We start from the raw sequence: 15,153 nt of genomic DNA on the forward strand, positions 1-15,153 counted from the left end.
CAGTTGCCCCAAGTTACAGGCAAGGACAAAGATTTGGACCCAGTTCTAGCTGCCTCCACTGTAGCATTATTCTAACCACTGTGCTACACTGCCAGGTTTCTGCCTAGAGCGTGCACACTGACAAAGGCTGGAAGAAAGTGCTGGGGAGAGCAGAGAAGGCTTCATGTAGCTGATGGTGGCCTTTGAGACTGACCTGGAAGGTTGAAGGGGATGTCTGCAGACGCAGAGAGAGGTACAGCTGTGTGGGGTCTGCAGCGAAGCCAGGGTCCTGCCTGGGGTCCTGGAGTGGCCCTGCTGGTTAGAGCAACAGGTTCCTGGGCAAGCCTGGCAGAAATAAAGCCGAGATGGTAGGAAGGTGTCAGACCGTGGGGGGCCTTGGTTACCCCTCAAAGAGCCCGGACTCCCTCCTGCAGGCAGTGGGGGGCTGCTGCAGGGCCGAGGGTGACATGACAGGCAGGGTGTTTTAGAAAGTTTCCCAAAGGAGTGTGAACAATGGGGCTGAGAGGCAGCGAGGAAGCTGAGGAATAGTGTGGAAAGGGCTGAGGGGGACCTCAGCTAAGGCAATGACAGTGGCAGTGGGAAAATAGGGGAGCAATTGGAGGGGCTCAGTGCAGGACCCAGCTTGGCAGTGGCAGATAAAGAGGAGAAATCGGGGACTGGAATCTGGGGCCCCCTTTTGAGCCTCACCCTCTGAATCCGTACTCTAGTTCTTCCTTAATGAGCTGAGGTGATGTTTTCATTAAGGATCTGCCCTCTGGACCTGCCAAGAAATTATGAGAAATGAATTGGATCCTCAAGCTGCCTGGGGCTGTTTGGACGTGAGTCCACACGCCTGGCAGACGGGGCCATGAGCTTGACTGGAGACACGCATACACGGCTTAGCCGGCTGTGGTTCCTGGTCGGTGTGTGTGTGTGTAAAATTTCAGTGAGCTGAAATGCCAAAGTGCGGGGTTGGGTTGGGGGGCTTCGGCTACCTGGGTGCTCTCTCTAGTACCAACCAGCGGTGCTTCCCTTCAATTCCTGTGCCAAATTTGTCTAGAATGTGCTTAGCTTGACAAACACAAGCGACTGAGCTGAACTAAACCTTTGGTTCTAGACTCCTAGGCCCATTCTGTCCAATAGGGTAGCTACTAACTACACGGGGCTATTGAATGTTTGATGAAATAAAACTAAGTAAAACTGAGAAGTTCGGTTCTGCAGTGGCACCAGCGCTCAGTGCCTTCGTGTGGTTAGTGGCACCATACTGGACAGGACAGACGGGGAATATGTTCATTATGGTAGAAAGTGTGTTGGACGGTGCCACGCTAGACTGCCAGAGTCTCCTGATGAGCGGGCCCCGCCTCTCGCGGTTCCAGACGGGGAGCCTAGAGGCCCAGGCGGTTGGAAAAATGTGCTCACGGACACACAACCGACAGGTGGGGATTGGAGCCAAGTGCTCTGATGCCAAGCCTAGCGGGTCTCTCTGAGTTTGTCATGCTTTCTCCAAGCACCAAGGTTTGTTATTCTTTCAGGCTAATAAATATTTCCTCTTTCCCCATCGTTCACGTCCCTGAGAAGAGAGACATTTTCTCTGAGATGCTGCAACTCTTTCCTGGGAGAATAGTCCCCTTTCAAACAACAATGAGCAACCTCGAACCTCAGAATCTCCTCATTCTTTGAGCCTTTGGCTCAGGAAGAGCGCAGACCTCAGTCTGTGGCCAGGGCTGTGGCAGGAATAATCACGCAGGACCTGCAGGTCGCAAGTCCAGGCCCCTGGACCGTATGCAGACTTCCGCAGGCTCCTTTCCCCCCCGCATACGTTGTCCAGCCCAACCTGGTCCTTGTTCCCACACCTGTGTGTCACTCCGACTTGCCAAGACCTGTCTGACCACTCAAACGCCTGTTAAAGCTTTTTATGTGAAACCAAGCCCCACAGCCCAGGGCCAGGAGTGCCGCCCCCTGCTGGGCACGGACCAGCACCACCTTTGGTGTTTGGATGGTACCTCCAAGCTAGAGACTCCTAAGTTATCCTCCTGCTGAGCCCTTATCTGATGGATGAGGAAGCCGCAGGCATACACTTTGGGAAATATGTCCACTGGCACTAGGACCTTCTGGAAACTGGGCCCGGTGCTACACATATGGGGGATTCTCAAAGGAACTCCATCTTCATATCAAAGCATTTGGCTTTAATTAACCCCGGTTTACAGGAGAGCTCAGACAGGGCTGTGGTAGAGTAATAAAACCTCTGGTCTATTTGATGTGTGGAAGAAACTCCCACAGGCAGCAGGGTCCTCCTTGAGTGGGACTGGGAAAGAGGGAACCGGGGATTCAAAGGCACAACTTTCCCTGAGGCCATTAAAGAGCCTGGGACTCATGCCTACCCCTCACTGTCTGAGAGGGAGGCCCTCTTCTGAGGTGGGAGTGAGGACGCCCTGGGCAGAGCTGCCTCCAGGAAGCCTGGCAGAAGGCGAGGCCCCCAGAGAGAAAGGCCCAGGGGAGCCGGGCACAGGGACGGGGAGATGGGCGACTGTGGACTGCAATGCACTGAATGGGCCCCCGTAAACATACTGGGGGCACTTTCCCAGCATAATGGAAAAAAGGACACGCCAGGCGATAACTGGGAGATCATCAGCAACAGAATAATTCTCTTGTGGAGTTTCACAGGGTTTTCACAGTTGAGTTTTAGCGTATAGATGCAATAATCTCAATTTCGCTAAACAGAAAGTTCCTGAGATCATTGGGGGGGGTCTAATCTTTTTGAACCATCAGTTGAGATAAGTTTGTTTCTAAACAGTCCTCTCCCTCAGCCATGAGTAAGTAACCAAGCACACTGAGAAGCATCTTGCCGTGCAAGAAACTATCAGTGCCTGGGCTGGAACCCCCATTCCACTGCCACCGTGCCGTGCGAGTCGGGCAGACCCCCAACCCCTGTGTGCCTCAGTCTCCTTTTCCCCTTCAGAAATGAGGATAATTCCACCTCCTTGCAGGGGTCAGTGGGATAGAATGCACCCAAAGGGCCTATCACGATGCCAGTATGTGGCCAATAGTTGATACAAGGTCGGTTAAGAAAAACCTGCTTTGGCAGTAAATGCCCCCGTCTTCTGATTTGCCCCAGTGGCCACGGCAGCTGAGTCACTTTTCTGATCCACATGAAGCTCTAGTTCCAGAAATCACAGCTGCAGCAGCAGCAGCAACAACACAGCGCACAGGCAGCTTTGCTTTGCTCCAAGGTCACAGAACCTCTGGACAGACTTCCGCCAGTCTTGCTCTAAATGCCTCGGTAAAGTGCAGGGTACAGTATCTGAGGCCCTGCGTTCAGGTCTGGAGCCCACCTAGGTGCTGCCCTCCCTCCGATGGCTTGCAGGGCTGACTAAAGCTCTCCCCTCCTGCTTTGAGGGATCCAGTTTTCGGGCCTCGCTCTCTGTGCTCTGCAGAGCGGCGGTCAGCAAACCTCTGCTCATAGGTCAAATCCCGTCGCTGCTTGTGTTGGTCAACACATTTTATTGGAACGCAGCCACATCCATTGCTTTCATATTGTCTGTGCCCGCTCTGCCCCACAGGGGCAGAGCTGAGCTGCCCGAAAGTGAAGAGACTGTCTGGCCCACAAAGCCTAAACTATTCACCATTGGCGTTTTAATAGAAAAGGTCTGAAGCAGAGGAGGGAGGGTGTGAGGGAGTTAGGAGCCCCAGGTCCCAGCCCGGGCCTGTGGCCGACTTGCTCTGTGCCCTGAGTAGCTCGAAGCCCCTCTCTCCCCTGCAGCTGAAGCAGGAAGGGCTTGCATTGGTGCCCAGAGTTTACTTCTAACACCTTAGCACCCCTTCATTCTGTGCCCAGTCTCTCTGGGACTCCTGTCCTGAGACCAGACGACCCCATGCTCAGTGACCTCTACCTCTTTAAGAGGACCGCTGTGTCTTTAAGGCCACAGTACTCCAGAGAGACACCAGACGGTCCCTCAGGGAGCAGAATTTCTTGGTGGGGTGTCTTTAAAGAGATAACACAAAACATCCCTCTGGCAACAGAGGGCAGTGACAAGAAGCCCCAAAGTAGCCACCTCTCTCTTTTATGAGGTGGGGAGCTCCTTACAGAGGCCGAATAACTGACTAATGGCTGACCTGATGGCAGTGGACATGAGGACATCATGGGGGAAGCTTGCAGACTGCACCTGTGCCCTCGGTGGGGAGCTACATGGTCTGGGCAGGCCAGCACTCTCGCACTTGAGTGCTTGGCCCCGGTAACCAACCTGCAGCTCCGCTTTCGAGGACTATGGCTTCCTGCTAGAGCAAAAGCTGTTGCTCTTCAAGCTCTGTGAAGTCCATTTGAAGGCCCTTGGCTCCATGCAGGCTGTGGCAAGCAGCTGCCATAGGAACTCTGTGCCCAGGGGCTGCCCAGCCTCCGGCACCACACGGGGCCCACCTGAAAGGGAGCAGCCCATCTGGCAGCCATCTTCCCAGAGCCTGCGGTTCATGGCTAGTCCAGCCGGGCCCTTCCAGTGGCCCCCAGCTGGTTCCCTCCCAACACAGGCACCTCCAACTGGCTCAGGGAAAGCTCCTCAGTGGCAGTGAGAAAGAGACCAGGCAGCTCCTCAATGACCAACTACCAGAGGACACAGCAGCTGCGGCAGGGCAATGAGGAGCTGGGGGCCGAGACGCAGCAGTGGAGCCAAAGGCAGCTCCCCGACATGTGCTCCAAGTGCTGCCCACACTCTGAGAGCATCAAAGAGCGACCCCAAAAGGTAAGGTGAGGCCTGGGACTCTGGCCTCCATGGCAGAAAGAGAGGGGTGAGTACTGGTGTAAGAGAAATGGAGGGGTTGCCTGGGGTAGGGGTGACAGTCCATAAATGTTCACGGGGATACATTGCATTAGCCAGAAATGAACTTGGGTGTCAGACGCCCAACCACCTGGCCCTGCACCTGGCTCCGTTTGACCGGCACCGCGGCTGATGCCTGGGATGAGAGGCCTCTGATCAGAATGTGGGTTTACTCCTCCATGATCCAGATCTGCCTTATTTAAGGACTTGCCCACATTCATTTGGTAGCACGTGAGCCGTGGCTCTGGGCAAGTTGCTGTTTCAGGTGCTGTTCCAGGCGCTGTTCCAGGCGCTGTGGAGCAGATGCTGCCTAGGGAGTGAAGCTTCCTGCTTTACCTTGGCGTTCGAGGACCCCATGTCCCGATCGTCACTTTCTGTAGCTCAGGCCTTTCAGCTCTTCTTCACACCGCCTGCGCTTCTGCTAGAATGCGTGGCCACGCCCATGACACTGCTCACAGGGGTGATGTTATCTTTCCCATCTTCGCACATCCAAATTCCAGCTGGGCTTCCTAGCCAGGTGAGTTGTCACCACCTCTGGGAGCCTCTCTAGAGGTGATCCCCCCACAGGTTAGCCACCTCGGAACAACCCCCAGCCCCACATTTGAATGTCTCTTACGGCATTTTCACCTCTCCGTTCTGCTTTGGAACCCCTGTTCCGGACCAGGTGGTGAGAAGGATGAAACACCTAACTTCATTTGGGCAAAAAAAAAATGAATCCCATTAGTTTGGTATTTTCTTTTCTGTGCTGGTGTTCAGCTGGCGTGCCTGGCCGCCTCGCACAGTGGCTTCCACAGACTCCTTGATTGCTGACAGTCGTGGGCCCATGTTTCTGATCTCACCGTTGGTTCCACTAGACGGCCAGGCTGGGCGGGGAATTTCCTCAGCATTATTCCTTCAAACCCCGACCAGCACCCTCCAAGGTGAAGATTACGGTTTCTATTCTATCCAGAACAAGCGCACCTTGGCTGAGAGCTTACTAGGTGTCCGAAGTTGGCTGAGCCTGTATGCTTAGCTCCACTCAATCCTTACAATGGTCCTAGGAGGCAGATAGACCCACTATTTCGATTTCTCAGACAAAAAGATTTTAAACTTCAAGGAGTTAGTAGCTGAGCCTAAAGTCACGGAGCTGATAAGCTGCTGAGCTGTGACACGGGGGCCACTTAACGGCTTCGTGGGTGTCCGTGAGGAAGTGGATGAGGAGGCAAAGCAAGGTCAAGTGGACAAGGCCCAGGGTCACAGGCTTGGCTGCGCAGGCGGGGGTCCCCAGGCGCGGCGCTTCCCCTCGTCTGCCTCACTGCTGCCTGACCCCCACCCAGGCGGCTCCAGCTCTCCCCTCCCCACGGATCTATGGCGGAATGAGAGGTGGATCCCCAGCCCGCCCGGGGTTTGCGCGGTCATAGATGTCAGCCTGTTCCACTGCAGACCTAACTGTAAGACCCGAAACTCTAAAACTCCTGGAAGAACACACGAGATAAAGTCTGCTTGACGTGGGTCTCAGTGGTGATTTTTTGGACACGACGCCTAAAGCACAAACAACAAAATAAAAAAGAAGTAAATGGAGCTACGTCAGGCCAAACAGAGAGCGTGCCTTTATGTCAGGGTGGGGCAAGAGTAGGTTTACAGTTAGGACTATGCGAAACACATGGTTTAATCTTGGATTATCAATTATGGTATTATTCTCCATACAAACAACTGCAAACTTCCTTCTGCCCCACCCTGTATTTATTTATTCTGATGACACTAAACTTTTAAAAGGGGACGATGATGAAGAGCGGAGACCCTTAAGAGGAAGGCAGCTGCCATTTATTAAGTGCCTACTGTGTGCTGAGCATTATGTTGGCAGGTCTACCCCCCCGGGGGCCTTCACTCTGAACAGCAGCCCCGACTGTGAGTATTACTGTAATGTTCGTGGGGGAAAAATGGGTGCGTTTCAAGGTTATGTAACTTGGTCGAGGTTGGGCAGCGCAGAAATCGAGGTTTTGGCCTTTTCCATTTCCAGTGCTGCGAAGTCACAGAACATGAGTGTGTGGGTCTCTGTCCCCGGCTCCTGGCACAGAGCTCCTCAACCCTGTGGAGCTTCCTGGGTGATAGGCCTGCCTTTTGTCCTAACGAGGCCACTCCTGGTGGGGTCTGGTCACGAGAAAGGCCAAGCTACAGTTAGAAGTTTGGAACTTTCCACCTGCTCCCACACTCCAGGAAGGGCACTGAAGACTGAGCTAATGATGGAGCGTGCCTGTGTGACAGAGCTTCCATAAAAGTTCCAGTACCTTCCCCGACGTCTTGCCTTCTATATCTCCTCATCTGGCTGTTCATCTCTATCTTTTATTATGTCCTTTTTAGTAAAATAGTGAATGTAAGGAAGTGATCCTGAGTTCTATGAGACATTCAACCTAATTATTGAACCCAAGGAGGGGGTTATGGGAACCCTAATTTATAGCCAGTCCGTCAGAAGTACCAGTGACAACCTGGGAATTGTGATAGGTGTCTGAAGAGGGGGACAGTTTTGTGGGGCTGAACCCTTACCCTGTGGAATCTGACATGAACTCGAGGCCGATTACGTTAGAATTATAGACATTCAGAGGGTGTCATGGAGAATTGGCAGGCTTGGTGTGTGGAAAGCCCATCTATTGAGTGCTGGACGTACTGTGAGTGTGAGACTAAAGAACCAAAAACAGGAGTGTTTTCTTTAGACAGTTGCAAAGGAAAACTAGTTTCAACTTTTGATCTGCTCTTGGGCCCCCGAGAGGGTAATGGGAAGGAAAATGGCGGCAAATCTAAAGACCTCGGGGGGAGTGTGGCACCACCCACACAGGCCCAGCGTGGGGTTTGTCACAGAGGTCTCCCCCACTCACTGCTGAGGCAGGGACTGTGTCTTTGGGAGACGCATTCCTAGTGTCTAGAGTACGTCACAGGAGGTGGGAAAATAACACTGATCAGTGAGTACTCACGGGCTATGGGGCTGGATCGAAGAAACCTCGTGGTAAAAATCCTATCTAATTTGGAAGAAAAGGTACCTTGTCCACTTATCAAAGCTTCAAGAGCTGCATACCTAGAATAATAACTTGATAGGCTCAACCTCTCCTCCTAAGAGTCTTTATGGTTATCTTAGGCGCTATTTCCTAATACCAAGGACACACGGCAGTAGCAGGCTCTACCCACGGGAGCTGTCTTCAGTCCTTGCACCCACTGTGATGTGTGATGGGTGATGTTCCCAGGCAGAGCCCAGGCCCCTGGAGGCTCCCACTCACCGTCCTGCAGCACACACACGGTAGGCTGCGGGTTAGGCACGATTTTCAGGCACTAGCCTGCAACGCCACACCTTTCCCTCCCACTGGTGGAGATACGCTCACGGGTAAAACACTGTGTTGGAAAATAGCCTCCCGAGACCACAGCTCCTCACTTCCACCTGCGGGAGACGTCCTGCCTCCGGAGAGCGGTGTTTCTAAAGTCGGAATCGGCCCAGAGAACTTCGTGTGCACAGGCGGAAGGGTCCCGTCCATCTCTCACTCCGTCCTCACCACTTCTTGTCACTGAACCTGGCTCATATTTGATCGCCAAGGACTCTTTTTAAAGGGCTGGGAAGCCAGGATCCTCACCTCAAACTCATCTGAGAAAAATGCAAATCAGTAGAAACAAGCGACCTTACAAAGGGACATGCAACATCAGTGTCATTATGCAAAACAGCGAAGTCGACAGAAGCCCAGCCAGGACCATTATGGGGCTTCAGCAGAGGGCAGCATCATCCAAACACATAAAGCTTCGGCAGTGATGCTACGAAGTAAGAAGGGCTCTTTATGTGGAGATGGAAGAAATCATGGACTGTGGCTGATGAATGAATCCTGCCAGAGAGTAAGGTCAAGAGCGTAATTCTATTTAGCAAGTCAAAAGAAATGACTTTAAAAGTCAAGTTCTCTCGTTCCCAGAGAAGCTCGTTGCTATGGATGAGCTGGGCAGAGTAGCAAGGGGGTGTCTGAGGCTGAAACCTATGCAGATCGGGAGGCCTCCGAGGGCTGGGGGGCCTGGCCTGGTAGTGTCTTCTAATTATGGTGTCTATAAAGGGTTATTCATTGATGAGCTCCAAGGAACCTGAGGCCAAAGCTGACTGCGAGTCACCCTTCCTTAAAAACCCAATGGGGACAGAGTTAAATTCTGTATTTCTTTTTGATAGAACTCCAATGGCCTGGGTTTCACCGAGGCACAGCTGGTCTCTACAGAGTTATCTGTCCAGTTTTTGCTCAACGCCCAAAGCACTGGCAAATACCCATTTTCGTACCATTTTGAGGGGGGGGTCTTCCTCCACATCAGGTTTAGTTCAGGCTTAGGGGCTTATTTACCACCTGCTACACATTTTGAGAGGAGACTTTGGAACTCTGTCAGTTGGCTGTCCTGGCTCCCTGGTTCCGAGAGCTGGCAGGGAGTGGGATGGAGTGTAAGAATTTTGGAACCAGAGCGTTCTCCTGGGCATCGCCCTGTGTGGTCCTGGGGGAAGCCCTGCCCTACTGCTTTGGCACCCTAACATCTGTATTTTCTGAGGCACAAGGAGAAATGACATAGGACGCCAGGTTCTTGCTTTATCTCTTAATTTCAACTAGTCGCCCAGTTTGTTGACCTTTTAATGCTTCTCTGTTCTGGCAATGATACAGCTGTTCTCCTGTTGACTTAATAAAACAGTATCAAGTCAAGCAGGGGTGGGCTGGTGGTCAAGTTGACAAGAACAAGAATAGGCTTTGGAGTCCGAAGCAACTGAACCTGAGATCAGGCTTGGTCACTTTACAAGGGCGTTGGTCTTAGGAAAATGACGTCACACCTCTGGTCCTCGGTGCCTACTTCTTTCTTTCTCTTATAGAATTAAGATAATACTACACACCTCGCAGGATATGGCGAGAACAATCAAACGATATCACTGATCAGTCCTGGAACATATACATACTGTACGTGCTTGATGACAGAGTTTAGAATCAAAGAAGTAAGGCAGGGAGAGGACCCACAGTGGCCCTGAAAGCCCAATGTTTGAGTTTCATGGCCAGGTTCTTATTTGGGATTAGGAAGATTATTGTTCATTTTTGTTTGTTTCTGACTCTCTGAGCTCACCTTTCTCGGTCCAGGTCAGACGTGGTTTGCAGGGTCACCCTCACACTGATGAGCCTCTCAGACACCCATGGCCACCCAAGTGGTGGCTGCTTCCCGATGGACTTAACATCGGGTGTGTGGCGCAGTGCCCTGCGTTTAGGATGGGCCAGGAGATGCATGTTGGATGAATGGGCTTACTGAAATCTTACTGCCCCTTGAGTGAGTCTGAAAGGCAAACAACTAAAGAAAGAAAAGATGTAGAACTTACAAATAAACCAAATCGTAACATCTACTAACCAGGAACCAGGACAGGGAAGGCTGGTTGAGTCTTAACCCAGAGAGCAGGCCAACGCCCGGTCAAGGTGTAAACATCCGATGGCCAACAGGAATTTTGTCCTTGGGAATACAGTAAAAACTTCTGAACTCCCACCATCAGACAACCCGATATCAAAGAGCCAAGAGGCACCTCAGGTCATCAGCATTCCTTTAATGAGGTGAGGAACTCCTGATGGTAAACTCAACAGCTGAGTAACAGGATGACGCTGCATCGACAGGCCGAGAACCAAGGCCGCCAGGTCGAAGCACTGAGCCAACACCCACCTGGCACGGGCTATAAAAGGCCTCGGAGGGAAGGGGGTTCTCAGACTCAGACTCGTGGTCTTTCCAGCTGCTCTGAAACTCCTGTGTAGCCTCTGTGCACACCATGGTTCCCTGCTACGTCAGCTCATGCCGGCCTCTGGACAGCACCAAGACTCCTGGAGACAGAAATGTCTGTGTCCCTCCCACTGACATGGGGGGCCAGCCTGGGATGGAGGACAAGAACGCCTCCCTGGGCCTCTTGGCCACCCTGGCACATGCCAACCGCGTCCGTGTGGGGATGACCCCTCTGGGCCGACCCAACCTCTGTCTGCCCCAGAGCTGCCACACCGCTTGCCCCTTGCCAGGGACCTGCCACATTCCAGGCAACATCGGAATCTGTGGGGCCTACGGTGAAGGCACCCTGAACGGGCACGAGAAGGAGACCATGCAGTTCCTGAACGACCGCCTGGCCAACTACCTGCAGAAGGTGCGCCAGCTGGAGCAGGAGAACGCGGAGCTGGAGACCAAGATCCGGGAGTGGAGCAAATGCCACGAGACCACCGTGTGCCCCAACTACCAGAGCTACTTCCGCACCATCGAGGAGCTCCAGCAGAAGGTGAGGTCTGCCGCAGCCTGGCGGTGCCGGGTCCGAGGGGGGCGGAGGGCATCGCAAGGCAAACATCACTGAAGGCCCAAGAGCTTTGGGTTTGGGGGTTTTCTGGAGCAGGAGTGTGGACAACACGCATAGGGCTGAGCCCAGAGTGTGATGTTTGTGTGTGAACGGTCTCCCTGGTTTCCCCCAGATCCTGTGCAGCAAGGCTGAGAATGCCAGGCTGGTTACCCAAATTGACAATGCCAAGCTGGCTGCTGATGACTTTAAAATCAAGTAAGTAAGGGCTGAAGAAGGCCCAAGTAGCTCCTTCCTCCACCTAAGCCCCAGTGTCTAACTGTTTGTTGAATGAGTGGATTACTGTTCTGTTTCTTGCTCCCTAAATTCCTAAATTAAGAAACCTCATAGAAGGTAGAGGAGAAAAAACACTGGCAAGCTGAGCACGTAGAGCATAGCCTAGTACTAGTCCTACTTCATTTATTCCCTGAAGTGGAAGATGAGGCTGTCTGAGCTCATTACCCACGAGCAAAGTAAGATTTCAAGAATAAACTAAATAAGGATAGCCAATGAGTTTCACAGATCAGTTGGGGGCAGGGTCCAGATTTACGTGTGAAGAACCTCAGATACCAGGCATTTCCACTAAATAAAGGTGAGAGGTGACCGCATAGCCCAGCATAACGAATAAGGGAGCAAATCAAGGTCCACTCTCCCCACGGCTGCTTATCCTAGGTAACAATGGCCCGTGCAAGGGCGTGAGCCCTGTCCTGAGTCCTAAGATACACGATCTCAGGCAAGTCAGTTAACCTGTCCGATCCACAGCTGCTTCAATGCACAGTGGTAAAAATACAACTGCGTGACTGCTTCACCAGACCATGACCCCTTTGAGAAGAGGGGCTGGGTGTAATTCCTCTCTGAGACCAGGGACTGAGCTCAGCGAACGAAGGAGGAGGCAAGGCAGTGAGGAGGTGGGAGCCGGGGTCGGCCGAGAGGGGCTCTGTGGGAACCTTGTTGACGGCGCGTCTCTTGTGACGGAAGGCACGAGAGTGAGCACTCCCTGCGCCTCCTGGTGGAGGCGGACATGTGTGGGATGCACAAGCTCCTGGATGACCTGAGCCTGGCCAAGGCCGACCTAGAGGCCCAGCAGGAGTCCCTGAAGCAGGAGCAGCTTTGCCTCAGGAGCAACCACGAGCAGGTCTGGTCCCATGGCTGCAGACTCAGCGGGGAGGACGTTGGGCAGAAAAGGGAGCACTCCCCCCACCCAACCCCATGGTTCTAGGATGAGAACCTGGGCCCACTGGCATCGGGACACTGGGCTGATCGGGGCCTGAGTTGGGCTGACTCTGTGGGATGTGGCAGATTCTTTTCTGAAGGTTTGCCTCGTGCGTTTTGGAAGGCCTCCAAATGGCTCCTCCCACGGGCCCCAGGAACATTTCCCATCTGTGTATGTGGGGTCACCCCCCCATACTGCTGGTCAGGAGAGGGGCACAGATGCTCTCTGCTCGGTCAGACGCCCTTTTCTCACGGAGGGTGTGGGTTCTTCTGTCCCTGCAGGAAGTGAACACGCTGAAGTGCCAGCTGGGAGACAAGCTCAGCATTGAGCTGGACACCGAGCCCTCCGTGGACCTGAGCAGGGTCCTAGAGGACATGCGGTGCCGGTACGAGGCCATGGTGGAGACCAACCGCCGCGATGTGGAGCAGTGGTTCCAAGCCCAGGTGGGGCGGGGCCGCCGAGCGGGGGGCGGGGGAGCCGGGCTTCCACGTGGGTCCGTGAGCTGACCCACGTTGTTTGATCCACTGTGCTTCAGTCGGAGGGCATCAGCCTGCAGGCCATGTCCTGCTCCGAGGAGCTGCAGTGCTGCCAGTCGGAGATCCTGGAGCTGAGATGCACGGTGAACGCCCTGCAGGTGGAGCGCGAAGCCCAGCACAACCTGGTACGGGTCCTCCTTCACCCTCCCCACGCTCAGCCGTGGCCAGCGGCCGCACCTCTGAGAAGTCTGCCTAATCGGTTCCATCAACATTAAGTTAGGGCTCAGTCTGTGTTCCTCTCTCCCTGGTGGAGGTAACTTGCTGGTTTGACCCAGAAAAATGGTTCCTGTTAAAAGTGAATTCCCCTTCTTCAGAATAAGGGGTGAGGGCTCAGGCACTTGCTTTATGAGACTTTACTGGGTTTCTACTTCACGTCAAGTACTTGGGATGTCGGAGGGGACATAACACAGCTCAAGCTGGATTTGTTTTGTGTGTGTACCAATGCACGGTCACCCTGACAGCGATTTCTCCAGAGCTCTGGGGATGCCCGGTGACTGCTTGGACTTAGCCTCCTGCCTGGTGAGTTCGACCTGATTTTCACTCCTGAACTTTTTGTCCCCTGGGCCTCTCTCCCCACTACTTCCCACTGCAGAAGGACTGTCTGCAGAACTCCCTGTGCGAGTCCGAGGCCCGCTACGGCGCCGAGCTGGCCCAGATGCAGACCCTGATCAGCACCGTGGAGGAGCAGCTGGCCGAGATCCGGGCCGACCTGGAGCGGCAGAACCAGGAGTACCAGGTGCTGCTGGACGTCAAGGCGAGGCTGGAGTGTGAGATCAACACCTACCGGGGCCTGCTGGAGAGCGAGGACTGCAAGTGAGTGCCATGTGGCAATTTCTGGCCGAGCCGCACTCCTGCCTGCCAGATTCCTCAGAGAGAGCCGAGGTGCTCGTGGAAGGAGAGCTCGTCCTAAGGAACGGGCCTCGCTCGGCGACCCATTTACCATTGCCGGTGTGTGCACACTGTAGCATTGACAGACTGGCGCACAGGCGGTAGCCGGGGCCCTCGGCCACGTCCCCCCAGCGGACAGCTGGATACGGAAAGCCACAGCTGAGTGTGGAAGAGGGGCTGTGAAGGAGGTTCCGGTGGGCTGTGTGGTCTGTTTGCAGCAGGCCTTTCCTCCACCACTGTGGTCTGAGCTTCTCTGTCCCCACCCCTGGGACGCCTCCGTATCCTTCCCATCTAACTCTTCCTTCCCTGTCTCCCGCAGACTCCCCTGCAACCCCTGCTCCACGCCGGCCTCCTGCACCCTCCGTCCCAGCTGTGCCCCGCCGGGCTGTGGGTCTTCCTCGGCCTATAGAGCCTGCGCTGGGAGCTGACTCTGCGGGTCTGAGTTCCCATGCAGGAGGTTGGAGCTGTTCGCACTGGGGCTGGGCCTGCCCTCACCTTGCTTAGTCTTCCAGAAGCACTAGACCCGCAGAAGGCCTTCTCACCGAATCCAAGGGCGGCAGATGCTTCTAAGTAGTGGCTTCCTGTTTGTGCCTTAGGCTGTTTTCCCCCCCATTGTTGTATTTTCTCGTACTTAAACTACTGTTCTTTTTGTCCCAGTCTCTCTTCTGGAATTTTGGTTCTACTCCAGTGCTTTGGAATCTCTCAAAATGTAACTGGGCTCCTATATTAAATGGTGAATAAACCTCCTTCCCATACCAAGTGCTCTCCTTCCTGTGTTGTGATAAAGCGCCCTGGCCCTCAAGCCCTGGAGTGGTCACTGGCCTTGACGTGTCGCTGTCAGGATCTCTCTGGGGCACTGGGGCCTGAGCCTCGGGATGACTGATGTGCCCTTTGCTGACATTGGATGTGCCTTTATCTTGCCCATCGATCCCTATAGGCTGGAGAAAGGAAGCTGTGTTGATTTCCAAGTTTGGATTCCTTCAGAACAGCTCAGAACTAACACGTCCCTCCTGCGTTTCTGGCATCTTCAGACTCTTGGCATTTTGTTCAAGAGCAAAATCACACAAATTAGAGTTCCACCCCAGTCAAAGGGAGGTCATGTTGCGAACTGCCCTGGCCAAGGTGCCAAGTTCTTTCTGTCATTTAAACTGGCCTCTTGGGAGAGGCACAGAATTTCCTCCTGCTCTCAGACACAGAGGCCCAGATGGCGCCCTGGGGACAGCTGTCTTGGTCTTGGCCTGCTTCTGGGATGTAGTTTTCTCTAGAGAGACGCTGCCATTGATGTGCGTGCTGTCTCTTCTGCTGCCATCTTCCAGGTGCTGGGGTGGGACCTGCAGTGGCCACAGGCACTCCAAATGCCTGCCTGCATCTGGGACGTGGCTCTGACATGGGCCGAGGGGCTTCACAGGAGAC

The 15,153-nt window shown here is 53.8% G+C and overlaps 1 protein-coding gene across 1 annotated transcript; it reads left to right on the plus strand.

The window, feature by feature from the left end:
- The first annotated feature begins 10,560 nt into the window (after positions 1 to 10,560).
- LOC118978030 (keratin, type I cuticular Ha7-like) lies at positions 10,561 to 14,437 on the plus strand. Its single transcript, XM_037033202.1, has 7 exons — positions 10,561 to 11,052; positions 11,240 to 11,322; positions 12,082 to 12,238; positions 12,598 to 12,759; positions 12,852 to 12,977; positions 13,445 to 13,665; positions 14,060 to 14,437. Exons 1-7 carry the CDS (start codon positions 10,561 to 10,563, stop codon positions 14,166 to 14,168), a joined length of 1,350 nt encoding a protein of 449 aa, XP_036889097.1. The 3' UTR covers positions 14,169 to 14,437.
- The last annotated feature ends 716 nt before the right edge of the window (positions 14,438 to 15,153 follow it).

The sequence above is a fragment of the Sturnira hondurensis genome, unplaced genomic scaffold (genome assembly GCF_014824575.4).
Source record: "Sturnira hondurensis isolate 20B ecotype Veracruz unplaced genomic scaffold, ASM1482457v3 Scaffold0021632, whole genome shotgun sequence".
Lineage (NCBI taxonomy): Eukaryota > Metazoa > Chordata > Mammalia > Chiroptera > Phyllostomidae > Sturnira > Sturnira hondurensis.

Bases quoted from the DNA above. Each gene is read 5' to 3' on its own strand.
- LOC118978030 (XM_037033202.1), top strand. From the start codon at position 10,561: ATGGTTCCCTGCTACGTCAGCTCATGCCGGCCTCTGGACAGCACCAAG. The intron at 11,323-12,081 runs GTAAGTAAGGGC...TTGTGACGGAAG, and splicing joins GCTGATGACTTTAAAATCAA to GCACGAGAGTGAGCACTCCC. The intron at 12,239-12,597 runs GTCTGGTCCCAT...CTGTCCCTGCAG, and splicing joins TCAGGAGCAACCACGAGCAG to GAAGTGAACACGCTGAAGTG.